The sequence below is a fragment of the Actinia tenebrosa genome, unplaced genomic scaffold, assembly GCF_029948245.1.
Source record: "Actinia tenebrosa isolate PJP-AT-01 unplaced genomic scaffold, QUT_ActTen_1.0 PGA_scaffold0__85_contigs__length_37466705, whole genome shotgun sequence".
Lineage (NCBI taxonomy): Eukaryota > Metazoa > Cnidaria > Anthozoa > Actiniaria > Actiniidae > Actinia > Actinia tenebrosa.
The window spans coordinates 6,454,442-6,481,019 of NW_028292569.1; the positions used below are offsets into that span (position 1 = coordinate 6,454,442).

Consider the following 26,578-nt stretch of genomic DNA (forward strand, 5'->3'; position numbering starts at 1 on the left):
CTAAAGCAGGCGTTCCTCGTAAGACTTAACCAGTCTCTCTCGGTGGGGAAACTCCAAGATGGCAGCGAATGTGGAAAACGTACTTCGAGAGAAGGTACATTTGTATCTAAAAACTATCTCTAAAACACATCCTTTTTGCCTCATTTGTTGGAATAGTATAGAATTATAAGTTTTTAGATGACTAATCATTCCAGATTGATAATTCTCTTTAAAAGTCTTAGCAAAAAAAGTGAGATTTTTTAGTGTTGAAAGAAGGGCGTTTGAAAAGTAAGAAAAAAATTTGAATTTTTTTTTTGAAGGTTGAATATTTCTTAACTATCAAATTAAATGGTGACAATTTTGGTGAATGAGATCCTTATTTGTGTCTATATTGGTTTTTCTGGATTGTTTTATAGTGTAAAGTGTATGTTCAAGTAGGAAAAGATGATTTCAAAAGATTGACTTCAGAAGTCAAAGATATTAAGGAAGTCATTCCAAAAGTGAGTAAGAGTCATTGGATTTTGTTCTGTTTTATGGATAAATATTATTTTTTTACTTCACTTATCAAAATGTAGATTCTATTTGTAATTGAGATAGAAATAATACTCAAGGGAATGATACATGGTCTGAAATAATAAAACATTCCATATTAGCTAAAAAGCATTCCTAGTAAAGAAAGAAATAATACTCAAAGGAATGACACATGGTCTGAAAATGGAAAGCATTGCACCATAGCTGTAAAGCATTCCTAGTAAAGAAAGAAATAATACTCAAGGGAATGACACATGGTCTGAAAATGGAAAGCATTGCACTATAGCTGAAAAGCATTCCTAGTAAAGAAAGAAATAATACTCAAGGGAATGACACATGGTCTGAAAATGGAAAGCATTGCACCATAGCTGAAAAGCATTCCTAGTAAAGAAAGAAATAATACTCAAGGGAATGACACATGGTCTGAAATGGAAAAACATTGGTAAAAAGTATTTTAGTTCATTCAACAATTTTCATTCATTTTTCCATCCCATCTGTTGTTCACAGATACTTACCTCAGATCTACTGGATTCATATTCCAAGCTAGAAGCAAGTCAAGAAGGTAAATTGTTGACTACACTATGGGGACTGCAAGTTTGGATTAACTGCCATTCCTTTAGAGCTGATTTGGCATAAGTTATGAGAATGAAATAATAAAAGACATGGCTCCCATTTCGGTTGATATAGTGTGCATTCATTCCCATGAGATTAGATGTCAAAAACTGGCTATCATGTTGGTTGATACATAGGTTATACGTATTCCTTTCTATGAGAATGAAGAACAGAATGATAGACATGGCTGCCATGTTGATTGATATTTAGGTTGTGTGCATCCCATTCTGTTACAAAAGAAACCAAATCTTTAATTTTTGTTGAAGTCAACCAACCTAAAACACCATCCAAAATCTAGATCTTCCCACATAATGCCTATGTTTAAGTTGTATTTACAAGACTTCTGAACAAGTCCTTTTGTGTTATCCTGACAATGAAACTATATTCTTAGGCTGAATTTCTCCTTAAGAAAATATAGTTCGCCAATTCAAAATTGAATTGGGGAAAAAACTTATTTACTTTGGGTTTTCTCAGAACTTCAGCAAGTTCATAGTGAAAATCATAAGCTTAGGACTGAGCTTGATTACCTACAGCAAGAGCACCAGAGGCAAATAGGAGAAGCAGAGAAGAGATATAACAATCTTATTGGGGATTATGACAGAGGTAGAGAGGTGAGTAGTGTTCCCTAGGGAGTGATAGAAAGGTTATCTTGATTTCTGCAGCAAGATCAACAAGGTGATAGTAGAGAAGTGAGTAGTGACCCTAGGGGTTGGTAGAAAGGTTATCTTGATTGCCTGCAGCAAGATCAACAAGGTGATAGAAGAGAAGTGAGTAGTCACCCTAGGGGGTGGTAGAAAGGTAGTATTGATCCATAGGTGTAGGACAAAGGTGAGTAGTGATCTCTATCTCTAAGGGGTATTATAAAGGCCAAGGATCCCTAGGGGGTAGTAGAAAGGTAGTATTGATCCATAGGTGTAGTACAAAGGTGAGTAGTGATCTCTAAGGGGTAGTATAAAGGCCAAGGATCCCTAGGGGGTAGTAGAAAGGTAGTATTGATCTATAGGTGCAGTACAAAGGTGAGTAGTGATCTCTAAGGGGTAGTATAAAGGCCAAGGATCCCTAGGGGGTAGTAGAAAGGTGTTCACCAATATCAGATGTAATTTTTCTCATTCAATTTTTTCTCTTTCTTATTTATTCCATACTTAGGAGAAGTTTGATCTTAAGGTAAGCTATAATGTTTCAAAAAAACTTGAATCCAATTCACAACTAAAAACTTACTTAGAATTAAAATTTTTTTCAGTGTCAACTAGCAGATGTCAATCAACAACTTATTGACCAATCAGATTACTGCGCTAGTTTGGGTGCTTCTGTGTGCACATTGCTGTGGAGGGTTTCTAGGCAACAACAGTCTGTATCGACTCTCCTTGAAGGGGTGAGTGGAACCATGATATTATCATTGTCATGATCATCATAACTATCATCACCATCATCACCACCACCATCATGCATCATCACTATTATCATCATCATCGCCATCATCACCACCATCATCATGTATCATCACCACCATCATCATGTATCATCATCACTATCATCATGTATCATCATTACCATCATCATGTATCATCATCACTATCATCATGTATCATCATCACCACCACCGTCATCATGTATCATCATCATCATCTTGTATCATCATCATCACACTATTATCATGTATCATCATTACCATCACCATCATGTATCATCATCACCATCATCACCACCATCATCATGTATCATCACCACCATCATCATGTATCATCATCACTATCATCATGTATCATCATCACCACCACCGTCATCATGTATCATCATCATCATCTTGTATCATCATCATCACCACTATTATCATGTATCATCATTACCATCACCATCATGCATCATCATCACCATCATCACCACCATCATCATGTATCATCATCATGCATCATCATCATGTATCATCCTCATCAAGTATCATCATCATGTATCATCATCTTGCATCCCCATCTTTCTCATCACAACCATCTTGATTAGTCATCCTTATCATTATGATTGTCATAAGGAAATAAAGTAGTTGATACCATTCATGAACCAATCCCTGACTCATTCTTACCTTTTACTGTGCATTTACCATAGGCAAAAGCAGAAGAGTTCCTCCACCTAACGAGAAAAACCATTATCAGCTACTTCGCCACATGGGGAGAAGACGACCCTCAAGAGAAATCAGAAGAACTAGAATTTGTTCTTGCTTTGTGTGGTATTATAACCAACATAGCGGCTGCCCCATGTGGGAGAGAGTTCTTTACAAGGAAAGAGATTGGTCAAGTCCTGGTAGATTGCTTAGTTACGACACTCGAGAAGACTTCTGTTCAGCATAATGTGAAGATACGAAGCCTGATGTTAATGGCTTTGTACAATATAAGGTGAGAAAATGCTGTCTTACACCACTGTGTTTAGGTAAGAATGTAGCCTATACCCTCCCCCCTTGGGCAGGCATTTTACACTTTACCCCTCCCCCTCAAACTTAGTATCAAAGTATGAGGTTTAAAGCCGACTGACAGCTTTGTTTAATCATAAGATGACAAAATGCTGCCTTACACCTCCATGCTTAGGTATAAATGGAAACTATACCCTCCCCCCCTTGGGTGAAGCAGGCATTTTGCTCCTTACCCCACTCCCTCTGAACAACTTCATCAGACATCAGACAACCTCGAAAAACAAACTATTTAGCTGAAAGCTTTGTACGATTAAAAGGTGAAAAATTGCTGCCTTTTTTGCTCCCCCACACTAAGTTATAAAGTAATGGTTAACGGAAAGACTGGGTCGAGTTGACATTGCAGTGCATTGTGGGTCTGTCTTGGGGGAACGAAATAGACGCCATCTTGGAAATATGCCCCCACAAATAGTCCCACAATGCATTGCAATTCCAGCTCCACCCATATTTCCCTGAACCTCAAATTGCTAATTATTCATTTCAAAAATTAACATGAATTTTTATGGTAATGATTTTTCGTAGTATTAATTTTCGAGGTCTGCAGTATTTGATATCAAAACCTTCACTCCTTCCGCTTATGCTTCGTTTAATACAAGGTACGTTAAACTGAATTGGTTGAGCATCGGACTTTCGTGCGGGAGGTCGTGGTTCGAGTCCCGGCCGGACCAACACTCAGTGTCTTAAAATAACTGAGGAGGAAGTGCTGCCTTTGTAATTACATCTACAAATGGTTAGACTTCCAAGTGGCTCGGATGACTACTTTAATTGGCGGTCCCGTCTCTCCACACTCATCATTACTAACCAACATCGGAGGGACGTAAAAGAACCACTGAGGACGTAAAGAAACCCTGCCAGTGACCACCCTCAGTGCCTACACTTCATACTAACCATCTCTCATGCTTGTAAATTGCATAAAAGCAATCTCTGTCATTCAATCTGTCATTCACTCAATGTAAAGTGCCTTTGATTATATCCATATAAAAAGGGCGCTATAGAAATCATAAATCATTATCATTAATCATGCAATACAATACGTTATCTTTGCACATTTTGTTTTTCAATGTGCAAGTTTTGCAACCATTTTCTCATACCGAGTTTTTAATCTTTTTTTCTTTTTTCTTTCTTTCTTTTTTTTTTTTTTTTTTTTTTTTTTTTTTTTGTTTCATTGGGAGGCACGAGTGGAATAGGCTACCCTAGTTTCGATTCCCATTTATTTATTTATTTTCATTTCTTTATCTTAATTTTTTTACTCACAGAAGAAAGCGACTCTGAAATAAAGCTCAATGCTGCAAGGTAATATAAAAACATTGTCAATAAATCGCTTTTTCTAATAATTAATGTTGGCACGATTTTCTAAGTTTACAGCTATTCGAAGTTTACATGTAGTGGTAGTGCGCAACTCACGGGAGAGCCCACACGGGGGAGTGATTGGAAAATATTATAACATGACAGAGCAGAAAAACGACAAGCCCGCTACTTTCACGATTTTTTTATTTAGCTGAGTTTAATACTCCAAATTTTTAAGCGTTTCATTCGTGTCACTGCTGCCCGAAACTTGTGACGAAATTTTGTCGAATTATTAGAGTAAATCTACTTAGTATTCACGAAAATGTCAGTTTTTCTGCTGATCAAAATATCACCTCTCCCAAAGTACAAGGCTTTATATCTCAAATACGCATTCAATAGATTTTGGCTGCATTTGATTATTTTGCTATTTGGCTCCAAAAGAACGTGTTTACAAAATATTGAGCTTAAATACTTAAAACTGTTCTATTGGCGAAAGACCAAAAACCGTTTTTCTGCCCTGTCTTATAACTTAACGTTATTACGATATTTCAGACTTCTGCAGTCTATTGTCATGGAACCCGAATGTCTATCACATGAGCATCTACAACAGGTGAAAAAACTACGATACACGTTTTACCTACAAACTCAATCTTCCAAGGAACTATTCGCCTCATGCAGGTTGGCTGAAAGCTCCTGGTCTACAACCCATGCGCGCTTGCTAATGAACACAAGCTTCGATTAAATTCCTTCTATTGCGCATCCAATACCTAAGTATTTTAGGAATAAGCTCGTTGTTGCAAGACGAAGTAAATCTATACACTGATTTTTTATGTTCGTTGCAGCTTTCACTAAACACACTTCAGAAGCTGGTCAACACCACCAAAGGGGAGGTAAGTAGGTAACTCATTTAAGATGGCATGTTTAACCTTGATACCCTCCTTATGTGTCCATCGATATCCCTACCTTTACCCGCCAGCACACTCAGTAATCTACTGTCAATATGCAACACAGATCGAGCACCTGAGATGTATAAATAATAGAAGGAGAAACTAGAAACATTAGGGGACCCAAGGTAGACCTCTGTGGAACTCCACATTGAAGAGAACAACTTATGTTATATCATTGCGCAATACGAATTGCGTACTTTAGGTGTATCATTTTAAAAAATGAGAACTAGAAAACCACTAGGGGGCCTAAGGAAGACTCTGTGGAACTCCACATTGAAGAGAACAACTTATCTTATATAATTGCGCAATACAAATTGCGTACTTTAGGTGTATCATTTTTTTTAAATGAGAAACTAGAAATACGAGGGGACCCAAGGAAGACCTTTGTGGAACTTCGCATTGAAGAGTACAACTTATTATATTGGTGCGCGATACAAATTGCGTATTTTAGGATCATTTAAAAAATGAGAAAGCGGAAACATTAGCGGGCCTAAGGTAAACCTATGTGGAACTCCACATTGAAGAGTACCATTAGGTGTATCATTAAACAAAATGGAAACTATAAATATTAGTGGACCCAAGGTAAAACTCCGTGGAACTCCACATTGAAGAGTACCAATGAAAAACTATAAACATTAGGGGACCCAAGGTAAAACTCTGTGGAACTCCACATTGAAGAGTAAAACTGATCGTCAACGATGTAGCTTATGTGCTTCCAAAAAGAAAATTAGTTTTATCTTAATTTCAATTTACATTCATAACCTTTAAGCGTTCTGCTTTAAATTCCAGGTTCAGTACACGCTACAAGAGATAATCGACGACGTGAAGAAATATCCAATTAATCTCGTTTAGTCAGCTCTCGAGTAGATTCGATAGGGCCTGCTGACCATGAGAGATATAGACTCGGGAAGAGCTTTTCATCGTAGCTTCGCAGTAATGACGACCTTAAGCTTTTCAAAATCTACGACGGCGACGTCAACCGGAATTATATATAACTTCTGTAAAGTATGTCTTCCCTCTCTGGATGAGTTTACTTTTATTGACAATGTTTTGAATGAAATCTCCAATGAACAAAACCCCAAAGAGAAATTATTTGCACTTCCGATTGACGTCGCTGTCGCAGATTTTGAAAAGCTTATTAAGGTCACCATTAATGAGAGAATGCGGTTTATTTTTTATTCATAGTGCATGCGGGCGACGTCATATTTAACTTGCGTTATATTATTCTCGTACCCAGATCCATCGAATTCGTTCTTGCATGAGGAGATTTGGGTACTAGAACGGTGTTTTAAAATGGACGTATTTGGTTGTACATTCTAATAAAAAATAAAGTTATTTTTGTGCATATACACGCTTTATTGATCAGGTTTTCTTTCTTCCCCATGTATCTCCAGTATTTCCTACCTCGTGATTGTTCCTCAAGGGAAGAAAGGAAGACACCGCAAATGGTGACTCTTTCGTCGAGCATGCGCAGTAAGGAATAAGGGCTATCCCGGTACAAGATTAGGATTCCGGGCTTTCAATTTCATTCAAAAGTTGATCTGCTAGAGGGAATTCTTTTTTGGGGGTTATTTTTATTGATTGATAGGACCATACTTCCAGACATCGAGTGCTGAACCGTCGTATGGCAGCGCGAAGCATTTACGGCTACGCCGGAGATTTCGACCCCGACACCGCTATCCCTGGACTTACAAACTGATCAGGAAGCTCGGGCGAAACCTAAGGGAGAGGTTAGTCGGCCCCTAGACCGTAGATGATTAACCCCTTGCTATGACCAGCATGCCCGATAAGTCGCTTGTGACTCTGATCACTTAGTACCCGTAGGCGATCGTTTCCATGTGGGACGCGTTTTGGGGAATTTGTCGCGACGTATATACGCAAACTTGGAATATAAATCCAAACTTGGGTCTTTCATCAGCATTTGTTAGCGCGCATAATTTCTAAGAATGAGATTAGTGCGCATGCGCTAATCGAGATGACTTCATTCTAATGTCTTGGTGGACAAAATATCAAGAAAACAACAAGACTGGTCCTGTTTATCTTAAATTCAAAAGCTGATAATGATCTCTTCTTAAAAACCGTCTCGACCTCTTAGATCTGCGAATGCCCAAGTTGGACGAGTTGCTGCAAATAATGTTGCTATGGTAACGACGATTCGCCTAAAATTAAAATATTTGCAAAGTTTAATCAATCCAACTAAAGGCATTTGCATAAATCAAAATCATAATTAAACGGCCAGAAAATAAGTACCAAGAGCCACCTTAAGAAATGGGATCCCTGTGTTTATTTATCATGACGTCACATCGTTAGTTCTCATTCTCCTCGCGATCACGTCTCAAATCAAGATGGCGGTTCAACGTGCGAAGACGCAGCTAAATACGATATGAAATAAAAAGTGGCTCTAACTCCACCAGATCGCTAGCTAGACGTCTCAGATGGTAAAGAGTAAAAGCAGAGACGGTATTTTAAATGGAGATATCGAACAACATGGTGATATAACTCATGGCGAATGGTATTTGAAGGCTGGATCTTCCAAGAGGGTCCCGTCCAAAAAACACCATGTTGAAATCCCTGGACCAATGGATATCATTACTTCTCTTGCTTCTGGCGCGACGGCTGGAGCCCTCGCAAAAACAGCTATTGCTCCCTTAGATAGAACAAAGATTATATTTCAAAGTAAGTATTTTGTCATTTTGATCAAAATTTCAATTAGTTTTGTACAGCAATTGTTTTGTTATTCATGTTTCGTTTGTAAACGTGTTTCTAGAGAGAATGGCTTCATGACTGAAGTGACCCTTTTGACCTCCAACATCATGCAATCCTCCCTACGTTGTAGTCTTAGAAGCGCAAATGTCCAGTTGTTCTAGCCAAGTTATTCTCTTTTACATTATGTAGATCTTACAATTTTTAGAAGTATTATGCAATAATGCTTGTACATTCATTATTTCAATGCAAAGATATGCGATCGACGTAACTTATGCTATTGTCGTGTGCATTACATGTATTTTTCTATAAATATTATGATAATGAATGCTTAAGTTTTCTAATGCTTTTCTTTTAGCATCTAACACAAGATTTACTATTAAGGTAAAATTTGTTATGCAGCTATTTTTTCCCTTGGGATTTGCTGTTGGAAATCAAGAATAGTAATAGTGATAGTGCCTCTCACCTCTTGCATGGGGTTTTAGGTTGAAATCTGTGCCATCAAGATTATAATACAGAATGTCCTATAGCAGCATACAGCTTATTGACACAATATAATAGTAATAAATTATGAGTTCGGTGTGTGTAATGTAATAGAAAGAATTTGATATTTTTCTCTTATTCTCTCTATTTCATTACACACACGGAATGCATAATTTATTACTACTATACTATGTCTATTCTTTGCATACATATTTACGGTGTTCAACTTACCTATAGAGAAAAAATATTGCTCTGGGATCCTCACGAATACCCTACATTTCATATTCCGGTTGCGTTACCAGCGTGGTTGGTCCTTGTAGTGTAGTGGTTAACACATCGGACTGGAATACCAAAGACGTGGGTTTGATTTTCGCCAAGGGCATTTGATATTTTTCTCTTATTCTCTCTATAACGCAATATAAATTGAATTACATCCTTAGATCAATTCTCTGTACATCCAATAAAAATGCTCCAACACTGTTATATGTAGAGCAGTGGACTGTGCATTACGATGACATGTTATGGATATATAACACTGTATCATGTAATAGACCCCTCGTAAAATAATTTCCACTGCTTATAAGCCTCTCACCAAGGCAACCCAGCTCAGTGGATAATGATTATATTTTATAATGAGGTTTTAGGATTATTTTATTTATCTTTTCTCCAATGGTTTTTTCTTCCAAAGCTCCAGCAAGAATCTTTATATTTTCTTGATCTATTTTTAGGGTGTGGGTAAAGTTTTATCACAGACCTTCAAATCCAATGGCTTTATTGGTTTATTCAGAGGGAACAGTGCGACTATGGCACGTGTCATTCCCTATGCTTCTCTTCAGTTTGCCTCTCATGAGCAGTACAAGAAACTTCTGAGACAAGAAGAAGGAAAAGGGTAAGATTATGAGTATTTTATTGTGGTTTCCAACATTTCAATGGCTTGTTGTTAAATTGTTTTTGCTGCCGCCAGTCAAGAATATAAAAGGTATCAACTGATTATTTATGTTTTAAAGCAGCAAAAAAAAGAAACAACAACAAATTTCAGCTTGAAGCTTGCAGCTACGGTGAGAACAACTCATCAAACAAACTCCACTCATGATCTAGCATATGATACTAATATATTTATTTCATGATATTTTGTATTGATCAGCATGAAATTTGTGTCTACTATAGACATGTATATTATCATCATCATCATCATCATCATTATTATTTTGTAATCATATTTATATTATTTATATGTTACCTTTTTAAAGTGCTTATGAAGTGAAAGTGAAGCATCTTTTTTTAAATTCTCTAATCAATCTTTAGCACTTCCTTAGTAAGTTTGTGCAGTTTGAAAGGAATTTGACCACGGGAACATATTTTTTTTGCGCTTTGAAATCCGGTAATATGGCTAAAATTGTGCGACAAGGGACTGGGTCGAGTGACGTCAAGGGGTTGACAAACGCGACCAGGGCACAAGTGACATATGTGAAAATACTTGAAAACACTAGCAAGTTGGGTTTGTTGCTGTTTGGTTTGATCCGGTTCCAACGCTTGCAATGTCTGATACTGATGATTCTGCTTCATCACGAGCCAGTGGGGAATCGGAGGTGGAAAGTGAAGCCGAAAACTTTGTTGATAATATATTTCAACCGTACCAACACGAACCTCTGGCGTCCCAAGATGAGTACGAAAATGACGAAAACGATGAACACGACGAAGATGGGATTCCTTATGCTACGTTAGAAGCCAGAGTTGAGAACAGAGATCCAGTAAGCAATTGGTAGGTTTTATAGTCACGTTTTGGTTTAATGTTAGTATGCATGTAAACATTGCTTTTTATAATTTGAAAATCAAGTTCGATTCATTCATTCATTCATCGTTGCGTCGTCTGCATTCGAAGACGCAAAGATCACACCGAACGTTTTCTTGCCTTTCTTAGTTTAATAAAACTTTAAACTTTCTGAATCACAATTTATTTTCACGCAAGATTAGTAATATTTAATTGTATGTTATCGGTTGTAACTTAGATTTTGATTGTAAATAATCGCGAGACAGGTTATCAGCTGTCAATGCAGATTGTCGCACCATACTTTGCTATGCATGCAGCTGTATCAAAACTATAAACTTACTCGAGTGTCTTGTTTTCAATTGACTTGGATTGTCTTTTGTAGGTGCAAATGTGGACATTGCAATGTGGAAAATGTTCTCGTTTCGCGAGAATTTCGATGCTGCCACGAAGTAAGGCCAGCAATTGGTCTCATGTTATTTGACGCGTCGATCGAGCGTCATTCGTGTATCACGCAGCATGAAGACTTTGCTTCACTTGTGAACAGGACTGTACTGAAACAGGCTGGCCCTTTATTTCGAGAAAAAAATGGCAGAATGTATCGACGTAAAGGAAATCAATCAGAAAACGAGTAAGACAAAAAGTTTATAATTATAACTTTTTTATTCTTGTGCATGACATATCATGGGGAATGTCTTTTCATATGGAAGTCCGTGACAAATGAACTGCAATGTGCTGTGTTTACATAAATCCTTTACACTAAAAATTGTTTGACTTCAGGAGTGGAAAATAAATCTTCTTTCATCAAATAGTAATGATAATATTCCACAATGGTCAGGTTTCTTACAATCCCATATGAATCAATATGTTTATTTCACATTGTAGATACCTCAGAGCAGTGGCATACAGGTGGCTGATACGATGGTTGTGTGGCCACCTTGGATGGGACAACAGCAGACCATTGTCAGCATGTTTGTATCATTATATTAGGACAACATTTCCAAGCACCAACTGCCATGGATATGCAGGATCACGAGAAAGGAGTGACTAGTAATATGCCTCAAGAAGCTGTTAGATTGTTCGTGTTTGCTATAAGACTCATAACTTTCAAAGCCAACGAGATACAAGGTTTACAAACCATAACTACAAAAAATGTCACAGCACTATGGTGTAAAATAGCAAATGTAACCATGTGACATTGTCTTTGACAACATACATGGAGTTTCCTAGAAAAATTTATTAATTACTTATTATTATTATGTATTGCTTGCTATTTATTATCATTAAAAAAATATCATAAATTAGATGCAGTGACCGGTGTTTCATTAGTACTTGTGGCTATAGGACATCTGGAGCGTGAGTGACCTTTCATTGGCTGAGAACATTTCTTGCATGTTCTAGTCTTTCTGTTGGGGTTAGAACTAGAAGGGACTGTGGCATGTTCACTTTCTAGAACTTGTTGTTCTTGGGCTGCAAACAAACAAAAATTACAAAAATGGTAAAGTAAATGTATTTCGGCAAAAAATTACTCACTGATTGCATTTGAAAGGGAGCCTTTTATTGAAGACCAATCGCTTTTTCATTTTCAATCATTCCTTGTGTTGATTGGATTACTTCAAGTTTATCTGAAAAAAAATGTAGGCAGTATTATGTAGCTTACTCATGACTAACCTGAAGGAAAAAGTTCAATCCTTAATGCTTTACGTTGATGGTGTACATGGATTGCTGCTTCTCTTCCTACTCTATCAGCAAAGGACTCAGTAAGGGTTTCTGGTGCTTGCGGCTGGTATTTTCTGAGCATTTCCATTCGCTTTTCAGATTCCAAGGAGAAAAGAAGTTCTCTAATTTCATCAACATATACTGTAAAATAAAAAATAAAATAAAAGAATCTACAATAGCTCAATGGGTAGCATCATTATAGTAGCTTTCTTACCATATGTAGGAGGGATTCCAACTTCACGTACAATCTCTTCACCAAGCTTAAACTTTGGGTACACAACTCTGACATATGGTCTGCCATCTTTTGTTGTCTTGGTTGTTCGCTGGAGGTTTTCATTAAAATGAAGACTAGCCAAAATTGTTCTACAAAGATGATAGTAAAATGACAGTAATAAGAATATATAGTGACAATAATATTTATATCATTATTATCATTAGCAACCAATTCATTTCCACTTATTTGGCCCTGAAAAAACATTGGACCTAACTAGTCAGAAAAGATTTACTTTACTTTTTTACAACCATCACTTGGCTGTATAGTGTGCCCTTCAGTATGTAATAAAATATTATCATTGGTTTCATAAAATACCTGCAATATGTCCCAAGCCAGGAAAAACAAATCATTTTAGGATGCCAGTAATTTAGAGTAGAATGGAACCCCTCTAGGCAGCTTGTTTGGGCCTCAGGTGACATTTTTTTGACATCAGCTAGAACTTGTTTTTTCATGAGAATACTCTCCAGCTTGTCATAGGCCTCTGAACCTGTCAGAAGAAATACATGTTTTGCAATCAGGCAAAAGGTTTACACAATCCCTGCTAAAAAGAACAAATTACAATTCATGAAAAATATAAGTGCATAAGCAAACAAAATTTCTTTGACACTAACATCACTACCAGGTTCACATATTAAAAAGAACCAGGTATGGGGCGTATAAAAAAATCCAATATTGTTTTGGGTCCAATTTTGTACTTCGTTTATGCAGATACTTTTCTTCAAATGCACTAGATAATGGTGTCAGTAACACGAAAACTCTGTTCATGTCTTACCAACTTTCAGCCATTTCCTTGGTTGCAATGTTTCATGTGCACACTTTGTAAATAATTTAGATGGATGATCAGTGTGTCTGTTGCTCACATGCCTCATAAAGGATTCCCACTTGGCAAGAATTAACTCCTGGAAGTTGAGTTTGGTAGTCGTAGCACACCAGTACAAATGGTTTCTTACTGCTTTCATCCAATATTTTATACTCTCAAAGTCATGTTCTTTGCTGGCTTTGAGCATTTTCTTTGTTAGGGATCGAGCAATATGCCAAATGTCATAATAGTGTTGAGTACTTGGCTGACATTCCCTGATCCACTTTGCAATACCTCGATGTCGATCAGATATGAAATTTGTAATGGTAAGTCCAAGGCCATCCATGAAAGCAAAGCATCTCTTAGCTCCCTCCAACTCCATAGCTTGGCTGCTGCCAACTTCATTTGACTAGTATAATAAGAAGTTAGCAATTTTGTCAGATTAACTACTTTACATTTTATATAAAATATACTACATATTTTATAAATGAAGAAAAAGCTTTCTACCATTCAGAAAAAATTTCAAATATTTCCATCTGTAAAATATTTGAGACTTCAAAACTCTGACGCTTGAGATAATCTAAATGTTATCAGCATTTCTCATTTGCATTTTTAGCCAACAGCACTAATGATATTTTAATAATGTCAAGTGACAACAAAGAATATAGCTTCAAAATTCAATAACATGCATAAAAGTACTTACCTGTAACAGCTGGAAATGAACTACTTTGGAAATACTACAGTTGAACATTGTATATATCCCAAACTTTGCAGAATGGCCCATGGAGTCAAATCTTCCATCACCACTCCAAAAGTTGTCCTTCACATTTTTCACTTGATTGACAATTCCCGTTGTTTGATTTTCCCAGTGTTTAAGAATTGTTGGGAATAGTAGGTTCTTCTGATGCGCAAAATATGTCCTAATAGAATACGCAGTAAGACCAAAATGTCTCAGCACCAGTAGAACCCTACTGACAGAAGCACCAGCCATAAGGATGGAAAAACTCAGCAATACATTTCCCATAGGATATTTTCCTAATGAGCATGTTGGCTGACTGTCCCACTGAAAGGACCCTTTACACTCACTGCAACCTTGCTTCACTGTTACCATTGTTCCATTTGTTCTCATTTCTACAGAAGGTTTCCCACCTCGACACTTGAAGCAAAACATAGAGAACAACTTCAAAAGCATACAGTGGAAGACTATAAACTTTGGCTCATTTTGGCTTTTGGTGTTGGGTTCAACTCTGAAAGATATCAAAAATAATAAAATATTATTAATAATATAATATTACTAGCATTATAGGAAGCTTAATATAATATTGTCATGCCCACTCTTTATCATTATTATGATCATCACAGAACTTACTCAATTGATTGTGTGGTTGTCTTGTGGCTTTCTTCCTCTAAATTATTGATATCTTCTTCCATAGCAGCCCAGTCAACATCTTCTGTGTCCATAGGTTCAATTTCGCTCTCGGCATCGTCTAGATCTTCTAGTTCTTGTCGCAGGTGCTCGCCATCACTTTCCTTTCCTTCGTCTATTTCATTCGTGTCACCCTCTCCCTCAACATCGAACCGTGGGTTCTCTCTCATCTGTAAAAGCCCAAATAAGCCAAAATCAATTTTCTATTATTTTAATCACCTTTATCAATAAGAAAGGGGCAGTAAACTTTAATGGAGAATATTGAACGAATAAATAGATCGCCCATAGAAGCCTTTCTCACCGTTATAATTTCTGTTTGTAGACGAGAGATTTTCCCCCGAAGTCGACTGTTCTCCTTTTGAACTCTGTGTACTTTCTTTTTCGTCTCAATACACTTTCCACATGACTCTCGAGGGTTAGGGTCAACATTAACGGTAGCTGTCTGAGGTAAGTAGGAAGAAGTACAAGTGGTAGGGGTTACAAAATTTGACGTATCATCATCTGTGTTCACAATGGCGGCTTCGGAATCAGTTTCGAGATCGACCTCCGGCGATTGAGCAGGCGGTTGATGGGCATTTCGAAGAACCTAGCATTGGAAGAAAAAAATGGATATGGTAAGAAAAAAGCTTTCGACAAATAAGTCATCAATAATTTTTGAAGTCTTTTTATTTTAGTAAAACCAAAACACCGAAACACAGTGTTCATAGTTCATAACAACGAGCTTTCATATGGTCGACTTACTTGTCTTCGTTCTCGAGGCGTTTGTAACTTTGTTGTTTGAGGAGCAACAGAATCCACGGTTGGTATTGCATCCTTCTCCAGCCTTTTCAATGTTGGTATATCCGATTTTGCTTCGACTGAAATGTCTAAGCGTCTCACATAACAAGTAGGCTCAAAGTGAGCAGAGCACAAAGCAGACGTCGATGTTGGGTAGAACTTGGGCCTATGTTTACGAACAAATCTCACCCACTTCGCTTTTTGAGATTCACTAACAGGAAAACGATGCATCGAGATACCTGGTGTGTAAGTTGTATTGGTACAACTGACACTGCCAGGGCCTCCAGCCACACAATATTTACCTCCACGACGAACCAGTTTCGTAGTGTCGTCCGCCATGTTTAGTATAGTTAGTAGAGACATCAAACCCCTTGACGTCACGCATACTAATTAGGCCGCGCGAAATTTGTCGCACAATTTTAGCCATATTACCGGATTTCAAAGCGCAAAAAAAACATGTTCCTTTGGTCAAATTCCTTTCAAACTGCACAGAATTACTAAGGAAGTGCTAAAGATTAATTATATGATTTAAAAAGGGGGGCTCATTTTCGCTTCATAAGCACTTTAAAATATGGAAATAAATAAAAATTAAATTAAAAAATGACAAAAAAAGCCTATAAATTAAAAGATATATATCTTTTTAACAGGGCATTGCCTCCTGTGCGTCGCTTCATTGCTGGATCTCTTGCTGGCATCACAGCAGCATTATTAACATATCCATTGGATATGGTACGAGCAAGATTAGCAATATCTCAAAAACAAAAGTAGGTGGATATTTAGAATGAACCTGAATTTGATTGAGTGAACCCTGAAACAACCTCTGGGCTGATCTAAGTCAGGGCATGGCTAACTCACAGATTGAACCCTGAAACAACCTCTGGGCTGATCTAAGTCAGGGCATGGCTAACTCATAGATAGAACCCTGAAACAACCTCTGGGCTGATCTAAGTCAGAGCAAGGCTAACTCACAGATTGAACCCTGAAACAACCTCTGAGCTAAGTCATAACATGGCTAACTCACAGATCAAACCCTGAAACAAACTCTGGACTGATCTAAGTCAGGGCATGGCCAACTCATAGATCAAACCCTGAAACGAACTCTGGGCTGATCTAAGTCAGGGCATGGCTAACTCACAGATCAAACCCTGAAACAAACTCTGGACTGATCTAAGTCAGGGCATGGCTAACTCACAGATTGAACCCTGAAACAACCTCTGAGCTAAGTCAGGGCATGACTAACTCACAGATCAAACCCTGAAACAACCTCTGGGCTGATCTAAGTCAGGGCATGGCTAACTCCCAGATTGAACCCTGAAACAACCTCTGGGCTGATCTAAGTCAGGGCATGGCTAACTCCCAGATTGAACCCTGAAACAACCTCTGGGCTGATCTAAGTCAGGGCATGGCTAACTCACAGATAGAACCCTGAAACAACCTCTGGGCTGATCTAAGTCGGGGCACAGCTAACTCACAGTTTGAACCCCAGAACACCACCCTTGATAGTATTTAACAATATTCTTATTTCATTTCAGATATACTGGTCTTATCAATGCATTTGTTAGAATATACGAACAAGAAGGAATAAGAACTTTCTATCGAGGTTATGTCCCTACATTAATAGGAATCGTGCCCTACGCTGGAATAAGCTTTTTTACGTATGAAACTTGCAAGAAACTATTTAGTGAACATTTTAATCAACAACACATCACTCCTCTCCATCGTTTAGCATTTGGTGCATGTGCAGGTTTGTTTGGTCAGTCAACAACGTATCCGTTAGACATCATACGACGACGCATGCAAGCCGATGGGATGCATGGCGAAAGACGCAAGGAGTATGCGCATATATGGACTACTGCGAAGTATGTTTACAAGACAGAGGGTTTAAAGAAAGGACTATTTAAAGGATTAAGTATGAATTGGGTTAAAGGACCAATTGCCGTTGGAATTAGTTTTACAGTATTTGATGTAATGCAAGCATTTTTTGATCGGCATGTCCTTCATGACAAGACATAACTGTTAATTCTGGTAATTGTTATAATGCTAAATATAGACAGTACTGTTGTCCATCATGTGTGAGATAACCATTGATGTTATCAATTAAGCTTGCTTTTGAAGGTAACAAAATATTGACACGTGACTGGTAAAATTATTTACCCATTATTAGAAGTTATTTTTTTGAATGAACGTCAATCCGAGTGTCAAAAACATTTAATGAAAATCTTACATTTCGATACTGTAAATCCTGCATGGCACATCAAAGACCAATTAACAATTATTCGCCAAAGGCAAAATGAATATCGGGTAATATTTACCGAGACGTGACTCTGAGCAGCGAGGTAAATATTCTCCGCTATTCACTGAAGGTGAGGCAAATAATTGTCTTGGTATAAATACACAGGCGATTCTTTCAAAAAAAAAAAAAAAGAAAAGAAAAGAAAGAAAGAAAGAAAGAAAAAGAAAAGAAGAAGATAAAAACATTTAAAATTAGGAAAAATTTTAATTGAAGTGACAAACGTGGCTTTCAATTACAACACAGGCAAACTCCGACTTTGAGAATCTCGACCAATCAACGCACGAGATTTTCAATGATTACCTGTGTACTTTACTAAATCTGGATTATTACTTTCATGAGATTTCTGATTGACAGGTGTCTGTCAAAATAATACTAAGAAGAACCAATAGGAGAATCAGAAATTAAAAGGGAATCCTTTCAAATCAGCCAATCAGAAGACAGGATTATGATTGACATATGTCAGTCAAACAGGTTATAATATACAGTATAAAAATGAATAAGATATTATTTAGGAAACGTTGATTTCCTGATATTTAGTTCTGGTCCTATTTTGATTATTTCTGTTGATATAAGAATGTTGACTCAAAATAAAAAAATATTTGAACTATTTTACAGTCAAAGTATTGAAAACATAAAGCCATATTAATTTTTTTATGATACTGTATTTATATTTTTATCTCAAACGTATGTTATCTATATGATCTTTCTTGTAAAATGTGCTAATGATTTTCTTGATCAGAACTCAAGACATTTCTTTACTTCAAAATATTTTATTTAAGAGCTTCAGAGATTTTTGGTACAATTTTTCTTATGACACACAAGTTGTCACTGTTTTCCCATTACTTCTTTATTATCCTTTTTTTAACAACTTTATTGGGATTACTACTAAATTACACGAAGAAAGAAAACCTATAACAAATGAAAAATTCAAGGACTTAACGAGTAGAATGATGCAAAATCAAAAAAATAATCAAGTAACCCAAAAGGTTGGTGTGGGAATGGGACAGGACTACCCATGCGAGGCACTCCCCCCCCCCCCCCCCCCCCCCTCTAGGCAGGATTTTAAATTATAAGTAAAAAATGTACTAAATACTCAAGTCTTTAACAAATTCTTATCCTTGTGGTAAAGACGGTCTCATGTTTGCTGTATTTCTTGATTACAGACTCATTTACTCAGGGTTAGCCTCTGATTCATTTACTGACAGTGTTATTCCCTTGAGCGTACAATTCTTTGTTTTAGTTACTTGTATCCATATTCAAGTGTCTTCTGACAATGTCAGGCTAATATTGAGTAATTAAATCTGTATTCAAGGAACACAGTGATATTTTATAAATTCAAAAGATATCACAGCACCATTTAGAGTGCAGAAAGCCATGTTTTTGGTATGAATTTAACGTATGGAAACCTTAGCTTAAATTGTAATTTTTATCACAATTATAATGTAGCAAATAAATTGTTGAAATAGCTAAGAAATGGCTATCTATCATATGTCTTTCTCCTTGAAAATTGGTTTAACAGGGTTAAGATAATTGTATAGCATTGCTGCAGAAGAAACTGTGCCGAAAAAACCAACCACTGTTTGATTGAAGGTTCCAGACCACAGGAATCCAGGAGGAAGCCAGTGAATTGCATTACAAGCATCAGCAAGGCTTACAACAATTGTTACAATGAGCTGTCGTTCCCTTGCCTTGGTCCAGAATTTTTGTTCTTGGAGATAGCGAGCCTCTTGTAGTTGTCTGTCAATGCCGGGTTGGTTAACAGTTCTTGACTGTGTGTGCTCCTCTAAGCTCGTCCTAAATGCGTGGGAAAGTATATCAAATTGTTGACATAGGACGAAAACGGTTCCAAGTAGGGAGAGCATCGTTATGTAAATGTAAAACAATGTTAAACATGTAAATCCAAATTTTGGACCAAAGACAACGAGATGTAGAACTACAATATTTTGACTTTATTTAAGTCATAATCATGTGTGAAAACAAGACTACAGTAATGATATTTATATCAATGAGCTAACGATAGACCTACTAGAGCAAAAACTATAGAAGAGAAAAGGAGGGAATCTCCCTTGAGGCTTCAAGAGATTAGATTTATTTTAGATTTTAGATTTATTTTAGATTTATTTTAGTGTTAATAGGCCCGAAGCAAGATGATGTTTTACCCCCGTCTCTAGACCATAATCCTTTTCACACTGCTTTTGTTCTTTAATTATGACTATTGTTCCTGTATTCTCTAAGGAATCAAAAAAGTTTAATATGAAAGAATTTTAAAATTCATTATGGTATAGAGTTGGGGGTAAAACGTCATCTTGCTTCAGGCTTATTCCTTCCTTTTCTCTTCTATAGTTTTTGCTCTAGTATGTCTATTGTTAGCTCTTTGATATAAATATCATTGTTTGGAAGGTGTTTTGAATTATCTCGACACACACTGTGCCACACCTACCCTGTTCCTGCTTCTTCTTCCAGCCTTTTTTTTCCTTCTTTTCTCCAGTTTTCAACATCTTTTCTTAAGCGTCTCAGAAGCCATAAACTCTGAATAATGCTGACACACAGGGAGCCCAACCAGAGAAGAATTCCCACTGCCCACAAAAGATTTGTTTTGCCTTGGAGGATTTTGTTGTCTCTTGCCCAGGCAATGTGTTCAACTGGATAGTATGCTTGACCAAGGAAGTTGTCAATTAAAGTCGTTAAACGAAGAAATAGGTCTTCTTCCTGTTATGATGAGAGAAGTTTTATTTTATGAGGATTGCTGTGTTGCAATCATCTGATAAAATGCTTTGAATATTATTATCAGCTCCAAATGGCAGTGAAATAAAGTGCAAACAATTAATCCATGAAACAGTAATTACTAAATAGTACGAAATAGTGCTAATTAAACAATAGAAAACAACGGAATTTGCATGAAATTGTGCTATTTAGTATTACTAAAGTTTCATGGTTATATTGTTTGCACTCTACTACGAGCAAACAAGAAACCCCCAAACCCCCAACATTTGATGACACTAGCGTAGGGAGGATTGCATGTGACCTACCCAAAAGTTTGCTCTCAGCACCAAAATTTAATTAATTAATCGTGGGACTCTTGTTGATTTGGCGGGAAAATGGTAAAATGCCAACCCCCCTCCCCCCTCCCCCCTATAAATCTAGACTTCACTATACCCATGTTTGATGACATGCAATCTAAAAGACCCGAAAAGACTCGAATTACGTTTCAGAACTAAACTACCAAACCCCTTTTCAAAATATCTTTTCATATTCAAAATTAAAACTCCTTTGAGAATAACAAGATAATAGTGAACATTAGCATAACATAAAGAGATACCGAAAAAGATTCTTAAAAGTGTAGGTATAAAACGTCTTCATGGTAAAGATCTATCTTTAAAAGAATCAAACATGTTATGCTCATTTAAATCTTATCCACAAACGACCAGAAGTTTGAAATTCGTAAGCTAAATTATTATTAAACTGGTATAAAATGATACCTTAGATCCAACGCCATAATTCTTGCAATGCACCCACATCGACACATCATCAAATAGTCTCAAAACAGTCCGGGTTTCGTTCAAATTACCCGATAAAATCGTTAGACTTTTAGCTAAAGACCTCAGTTTCGTATTACTAAGGAGTCCTCCTACGAAACCACACGAATAAGCAGTCAATCGGATGATTTTATCGCGTCCACGATAAGTTTCTAAAATCTCTGCCAAACGAGAGTCCATTTTTGTTTTGTTTTGTCACGTAACACAGGGAACCCAACTATGTGATTACAAAGGTCACGACCACAGGGAGCCCAATACATATAAATAATAAATTCAACAACAAAAATCGAAAAATAACTTGTAGTTAGTATTTTATTTATGTATACTTTTTATGCTATCCTTTTCCAAAAAAACGTTGGTCAAGGTTTTTGGCAATATTTGAAGTTTGAAAAATTGAAAAGCTATTACTAGTAAATCCATTTTGAAAAGAACCGATCTCAAAGCTCGCAATGCATTAACGCAAACTTGTGAAATTGTCACCCGAAATATAATTTATTCATATCTCGCCAAGGTCATTCTTTAGAACGTTTGCCGGGGTTGAGGTACCCGGCGCGGGAGAATACACCACCGTTTCGACGTCCAAAACAACACGATATATAAGAGGTTAATATAGAATTGAGGAGTTTAGGAGTCTATAACAAGGATGCCCTGTTTGTTAAGCGAAGGTAAAGTAACTTAACACAAATATATTGTGTAATTATCGAATATCACGTACCCTCTTCTTTATTTAGCAATCAAAAGTTAATCTTTATCCATGTCAATAACGCGCGCTTAGCACCAAAATAACGTCCTAAAAATTAAAAATCCCATCTCTATAGCTGGTAGTTTTCTTCTCTTGGTAATAGGACATTTTGAATTTACGGCTTAAAGGAGATAAAATTCCGATTAGCATTTTTTTAAATGCAAATGAGCTAAGAGAACGTGAAACTGTGAAATAAATAAATACCTCAATTTATTAGTAACGAAGAAAAAAATCGTTCAGCAATTAGTTAATGTCGATATTTGGGTGAATTTTTTTGAACTTTTTTTTGAATATTATTTAAAAAGATTTATTCTGATTTAGGAGATTTATGAAGCATATTATATCTGATAGGTGATATATATTTTTTCTTACCATAATATATTCAAAAACAGGAAACAATACCCCTAAGTTTTCGTTTATATTTCGGTATTTTTTTCAGCAGGAATTACAAACCTTAATAATTTCGATAAACGTATTTAAATTTTTGTCATTTTAGCATTATTTTTAAGTGATCTCAGCCTCTGGTAGAAATGATACGCCATGCTTTTTTGATTTTAGTTTCGATGGCTTTTATTTCCGGTTGGGAAGCCATTTAAATACCTGTCATTTCATTTGACACCTGCCATTGATTGGTTTCGGTCATCTGTAAACGTCATTTCCGGTCTCATGGAGAATTATTAACTAATGCGTTCAATCATTTATAACTGCTCTATTTTTCACCTTTCTTTTCACAAAAGCATCAAAAAATAAAAAGAATAAAATAAAATAAAAATAAATTTAAAAAAGGAAGAAAAAAAAGAAAGAGTACATTTCTGTTTGCGCATGCGCAGTACCACCAATATCTTTAAAGTTGACTGTTTATGACCCACATGGTTCATAGGATTCAGCTTCGTTATTAACACTGAAGAAATTTTATGAATAAGAGATATCCCGCTTCCCAATCGATGCGCAGTCTTTGGTATTTTCGAGAACTTGTTTTAGGCGAAGCGATATTTGTTTGTCAATACTTAGATCTTATTAACCGAGCGGGAGGTCTGTACGGGATAATCTTGACCGCGGTCAAGATTATCCCGTACAGACCGACCAAGCTCGGTTGATAAGAATTTTATCATATGACCACTTTTCATTGAAAAGGACAAAATGTTTTCGCCGTAAGATTTATATGCGATCGGACCGGTTAATACCGGAGAATCTAGACCAGTCCGCGATGCGATCTATCCAATCAGATTGCTCGATTTGCTAGTGTCCAGGCTCTAAGATTCACGGTCATATAATAATCCATTTTACATTTCTATTCAGTGACCACGAATAATAGTTCCTAGCCGAGGATGCCGTTACCGCGCATGATAAACTGTAGTTTTTTCTATGCGCGGAAACTCCAGCCTCGGCTAGGAACTATTATTCGTGGTCACTGAATGGAACTGTAGAATGGAGTATTGCTCATTTTCACTCCATTTTTGTCCTAAACATAAAATGTGATCGATATCGATCGTTTGAAGTTTAGTAATCGATAGTTGATACCGTCTGTAGTTTGTTTTTTTTTTTTTCATACCAGCTAATCGACAGTCGTTCGTTTCTAGTTCCAGTAATCAAAGAGCACCCACAATCCTGTTCGGTACAGCTCGGCAAGGACTGTAAACTGTTTTGTTATGCTGTTGGTAAAAACCTTCGCTATCGATGGTACAAACGATCCAATCCATTGGATGGAGAGGTAGGTGGTGACGGGATGCCTGTGGTACTTTTACCAGATTGGTTAGTAATGCGCGTGTGCCAATCATAGCACGTTTCGTGCCGAGACTTCGACGGTGCAATATCCGAGCATTCTTAGCGGAGCTTTCGCATCACTGTAAAAAGTTCATTGCCTTAACCGTGCCGTGCCTTGGCTAATTTTTTGATCGCAATTTGATTGGTCTGACAGTGCCGTGAACTTGGCGTGACCGTGTCCGCGCCGTGTTTATGCCGTGTTCCTGGTATTTGATTGGATGGAGAGTAAATTCTCAAGCTATGTGATTGGTCTGGCGTATCCTTTGATGTGTCACGACCGTGTTCGTGCCGTGAACTTTTCACAGTCATACGAAAGCTGCTCTATTGAACGAGCAGCATCGCGCATGCTGATTGGTTCGGGTGAAGTCGTAAGATTTTTTATTATTTATATGATACTATAATATTCCACTAATATCTTCTCTTGTTGCCTTGCCAACAGACCACTTCAGTTCTCCATATAAGGAAAGCAGACGTGAATGCCGCTGGGAGGTACTCATGTGTTGTAGCCAATGAAAAGGGTTCTGTCGTTACCTGGGCAACCATTGACGTAGTTTCAATCATATCTTCTCCAAAGATCAGATGACGTATGGCTTAAATCACGTGAGTCGTGCGTGACATTTTAAACTTTGTTTTTGCTTATTGCGTGACTGCGTGATACCAAAAGTTCAATATCGATGACATTTTAAATGGATGGCTTAGCTGACACTCATGAAGTGTTTGCGAGAAATGCGTTGCCCACTGCGTTATACATTCAGCTGACATATTGCGTGACATATGCGGATCCGCTGGCGTGACATTCGCTTAAACAATTCACGCTACCTACTTCTTTTTTATGGAACATTTTGATGTCTTGAACGAATTTTGTCTACAAAAATGTATCGCTTCTAAAACTATTTAAAGGAGCTTATTCATTCATGATTGCTTTGGTTTGTGTTGAACGACTTGACCAGAACTTCATTCAATGGCACGTAGTGTGTGAGAGTTTTCAACGACCAATCGTACACAAGCAATGAAGAACCAAAGACCATACGTCATTGGGACGCGATATCTGATATCATTCACCAATTTTACACTCCGCATAATATTTTGCTTTTAACGGGGTTACCGGTCTAAAAACGGCTATAAAATTAAAGGTTTTTCAACGGACCACTCTCAAAATTATCATGGATATAAGGGTAGCTTGAAAACATTTTCAAAGAAACAGACTTTCTCGATGGAATTTGTGTCATTTTTTTGTATTTCTATGTTACGTTAGCCTCGCATCCAAGATAATTTTGAGAAAGGTATATACTTATTTCAATAAAGTTTGTCACCTGAAAAGCTAAAAACTGAGACCGACAGGGATTATGGGTAGATACATTTTGCATGTTTCAACCGCTTGATACCAGTTACAGTCTCACCTCCTCTGAGCATCCTCAACTGCTGCAGTTTTTGTCAAAAGCTTTACTTATTGAATATGAAATATTTCCCTTGATTCTCAGCGATCACAGCTTCCTAGGTTTTTGGTGACTAACTTTATTGAAATAAGTATATACTGAAAGCACACAATACTTGCTTTTATCTGTGAAATTGTTTATAAGTTAATTACTGAGTTATTTTCCCACGTTCAGAATATCAAGACGTTTTGTGTATTGACCTCCTTAAGAAGTACAAAGCTTTTGAAGAAATCTTCTTCGAAATTCAATCTTTTTGGTTGTTCCTTATCCATCTTTAAAAAACATAAGATGCATTTGCAATTTCAATATGGGTGTGGACTTCACTGCAATAGTGCGATCTTCCAAGTCCTATCAGCGTGCATTCAAGACATCAAAGCCTTTTTCTACTGTTAGATTGCGAAGAATTTGTTAAAACATTGCTGGAAAAGTGAATAATAAAAATACAATGTTTAGACCTGCGTCACTTTATTAAACTTGATGTCATAACTGAAAGACGAAGACATGGCGGCCATGTTGGTGTACATAACAAGAGAAGCTAACGAGAAATCTTTTGTTAACGTACACCAACATGGCGGTGATGACGTCATAACTGAATGATTCAAATGACAAAGACATGGCGGCCATGTTGGTGTATATCACAAGAGAAGCTAACGAGAAATCTTCTGTTAACGTACACCAACATGGCTGTGATGACGTCACATGGAAACAAACTGAATGATTCAAATGACAAAGACCTGGCGGCCATGTTGGTGTACATAACAAGAGAAGATAACGAGAAATCTTTCTGTTAACGTACACCTACATGACAGTGATGACGACGTCCTAACTGAATGGTTCAAATGACAAAGACATGGCTGCCATGTTGGTGTACATCACAAAGATAATCTAACGAGAAATCTTTCTGTTAACGTACACCAACATGGCAGTGATGACGTCATAACTGAATGATTCAAATGACGAAGACATGGCGGCCATGTTGGTGTACATCACAAAGATAATCTAACGAGAAATCTTCTGTTAACGTACACCAACATGGCAGTGATG

General features: G+C 37.0%; 6 protein-coding genes across 8 annotated transcripts; 4 read left to right on the top strand and 2 right to left on the bottom strand.

Annotated features, from left to right (window-relative positions):
* Positions 1-52: 52 nt before the first annotated feature.
* LOC116293434 (heat shock factor 2-binding protein) lies at positions 53-7,161 on the top strand. Of its 2 annotated transcripts, none has more exons than XM_031700857.1 (12): positions 53-94; positions 396-479; positions 1,018-1,072; positions 1,597-1,733; positions 2,269-2,286; positions 2,363-2,494; positions 3,223-3,509; positions 4,103-4,176; positions 4,837-4,873; positions 5,420-5,545; positions 5,710-5,757; positions 6,604-7,161. In XM_031700857.1, the coding sequence occupies exons 1-11, from the start codon at positions 59-61 to the stop codon at positions 5,717-5,719; spliced, it is 996 nt and encodes a 331-aa protein (XP_031556717.1). In that variant the 5' UTR covers positions 53-58; the 3' UTR covers positions 5,720-5,757; positions 6,604-7,161. The 2 variants fall into 2 exon arrangements, with proteins under 2 accessions (XP_031556717.1, XP_031556716.1); XM_031700856.1 differs by having other exon boundaries at positions 5,420-5,477.
* Positions 7,162-8,162: 1,001 nt separating this feature from the next.
* On the top strand, positions 8,163-18,665 carry LOC116293451 (mitochondrial coenzyme A transporter SLC25A42). Its single transcript, XM_031700876.1, has 5 exons — positions 8,163-8,490; positions 8,876-8,901; positions 9,729-9,889; positions 16,411-16,527; positions 17,296-18,665. The coding sequence occupies exons 1-5, from the start codon at positions 8,250-8,252 to the stop codon at positions 17,774-17,776; spliced, it is 1,026 nt and encodes a 341-aa protein (XP_031556736.1). The 5' UTR covers positions 8,163-8,249; the 3' UTR covers positions 17,777-18,665.
* On the top strand, positions 10,346-12,072 carry LOC116286910 (uncharacterized). The gene is made up of 3 exons (XM_031693503.2): positions 10,346-10,762; positions 11,154-11,399; positions 11,654-12,072. The coding sequence occupies exons 1-3, from the start codon at positions 10,539-10,541 to the stop codon at positions 11,817-11,819; spliced, it is 636 nt and encodes a 211-aa protein (XP_031549363.1). The 5' UTR covers positions 10,346-10,538; the 3' UTR covers positions 11,820-12,072.
* On the bottom strand, positions 11,413-16,288 carry LOC148913352 (uncharacterized). Its single transcript, XM_089027761.1, has 9 exons — positions 15,728-16,288; positions 15,288-15,572; positions 14,930-15,156; positions 14,264-14,807; positions 13,534-13,969; positions 13,077-13,248; positions 12,702-12,850; positions 12,440-12,628; positions 11,413-12,238 (listed from the first exon to the last, which is right to left on the bottom strand). The coding sequence occupies exons 1-9, from the start codon at positions 16,124-16,126 to the stop codon at positions 12,063-12,065; spliced, it is 2,577 nt and encodes an 858-aa protein (XP_088883887.1). The 5' UTR covers positions 16,127-16,288; the 3' UTR covers positions 11,413-12,062.
* A 441-nt stretch (positions 18,666-19,106) lies between the features above and the next one.
* LOC116293452 (peroxisomal membrane protein 11C) lies at positions 19,107-21,778 on the bottom strand. The gene is made up of 3 exons (XM_031700877.2): positions 21,536-21,778; positions 20,497-20,765; positions 19,107-19,850 (listed from the first exon to the last, which is right to left on the bottom strand). Exons 1-3 carry the CDS (start codon positions 21,770-21,772, stop codon positions 19,541-19,543), a joined length of 816 nt encoding a protein of 271 aa, XP_031556737.1. The 5' UTR covers positions 21,773-21,778; the 3' UTR covers positions 19,107-19,540.
* A 330-nt stretch (positions 21,779-22,108) lies between these two features.
* On the top strand, positions 22,109-25,992 carry LOC116293432 (basement membrane-specific heparan sulfate proteoglycan core protein). Of its 2 annotated transcripts, XM_031700853.1 has the most exons (4): positions 22,109-22,257; positions 23,915-24,045; positions 24,538-24,698; positions 25,709-25,992. In XM_031700853.1, exons 1-3 carry the CDS (start codon positions 22,236-22,238, stop codon positions 24,679-24,681), a joined length of 297 nt encoding a protein of 98 aa, XP_031556713.1. In that variant the 5' UTR covers positions 22,109-22,235; the 3' UTR covers positions 24,682-24,698; positions 25,709-25,992. The 2 variants fall into 2 exon arrangements, with proteins under 2 accessions (XP_031556713.1, XP_088883898.1); XM_089027772.1 differs by having other exon boundaries at positions 24,538-25,992.
* Positions 25,993-26,578: the final 586 nt, after the last annotated feature.

Coding starts and splice junctions, on each gene's coding strand:
- LOC116293434 (XM_031700856.1), top strand. CDS start 59: ATGGCAGCGAATGTGGAAAACGTACTTCGAGAGAAG. Junction 3,510..4,102: donor ATGGCTTTGTACAATATAAG/GTGAGAAAATGC, acceptor GATTTTTCGTAG/TATTAATTTTCGAGGTCTGC. Junction 4,177..4,836: donor TATGCTTCGTTTAATACAAG/GTACGTTAAACT, acceptor TTTTACTCACAG/AAGAAAGCGACTCTGAAATA.
- LOC116293451 (XM_031700876.1), top strand. CDS start 8,250: ATGGTAAAGAGTAAAAGCAGAGACGGTATTTTAAATGGAGATATCGAA. Junction 8,902..9,728: donor ACACAAGATTTACTATTAAG/GTAAAATTTGTT, acceptor ATCTATTTTTAG/GGTGTGGGTAAAGTTTTATC. Junction 16,528..17,295: donor GCAATATCTCAAAAACAAAA/GTAGGTGGATAT, acceptor ATTTCATTTCAG/ATATACTGGTCTTATCAATG.
- LOC116286910 (XM_031693503.2), top strand. CDS start 10,539: ATGTCTGATACTGATGATTCTGCTTCATCACGAGCCAGTGGGGAATCG. Junction 10,763..11,153: donor AGAGATCCAGTAAGCAATTG/GTAGGTTTTATA, acceptor TGTCTTTTGTAG/GTGCAAATGTGGACATTGCA. Junction 11,400..11,653: donor GGAAATCAATCAGAAAACGA/GTAAGACAAAAA, acceptor TTCACATTGTAG/ATACCTCAGAGCAGTGGCAT.
- LOC148913352 (XM_089027761.1), bottom strand. CDS start 16,126: ATGTCTCTACTAACTATACTAAACATGGCGGACGACACTACGAAACTG. Junction 14,808..14,929: donor ACAACCACACAATCAATTGA/GTAAGTTCTGTG, acceptor GATATCTTTCAG/AGTTGAACCCAACACCAAAA. Junction 13,970..14,263: donor TTCATTTCCAGCTGTTACAG/GTAAGTACTTTT, acceptor TTATTATACTAG/TCAAATGAAGTTGGCAGCAG.
- LOC116293452 (XM_031700877.2), bottom strand. CDS start 21,772: ATGGACTCTCGTTTGGCAGAGATTTTAGAAACTTATCGTGGACGCGAT. Junction 20,766..21,535: donor ATTATGGCGTTGGATCTAAG/GTATCATTTTAT, acceptor TCATCATAACAG/GAAGAAGACCTATTTCTTCG. Junction 19,851..20,496: donor GAAGAAGAAGCAGGAACAGG/GTAGGTGTGGCA, acceptor CCACGCATTTAG/GACGAGCTTAGAGGAGCACA.
- LOC116293432 (XM_089027772.1), top strand. CDS start 22,236: ATGCCCTGTTTGTTAAGCGAAG. Junction 22,258..23,914: donor GCCCTGTTTGTTAAGCGAAG/GTAAAGTAACTT, acceptor GTTCGTTTCTAG/TTCCAGTAATCAAAGAGCAC. Junction 24,046..24,537: donor CCAATCCATTGGATGGAGAG/GTAGGTGGTGAC, acceptor CCTTGCCAACAG/ACCACTTCAGTTCTCCATAT.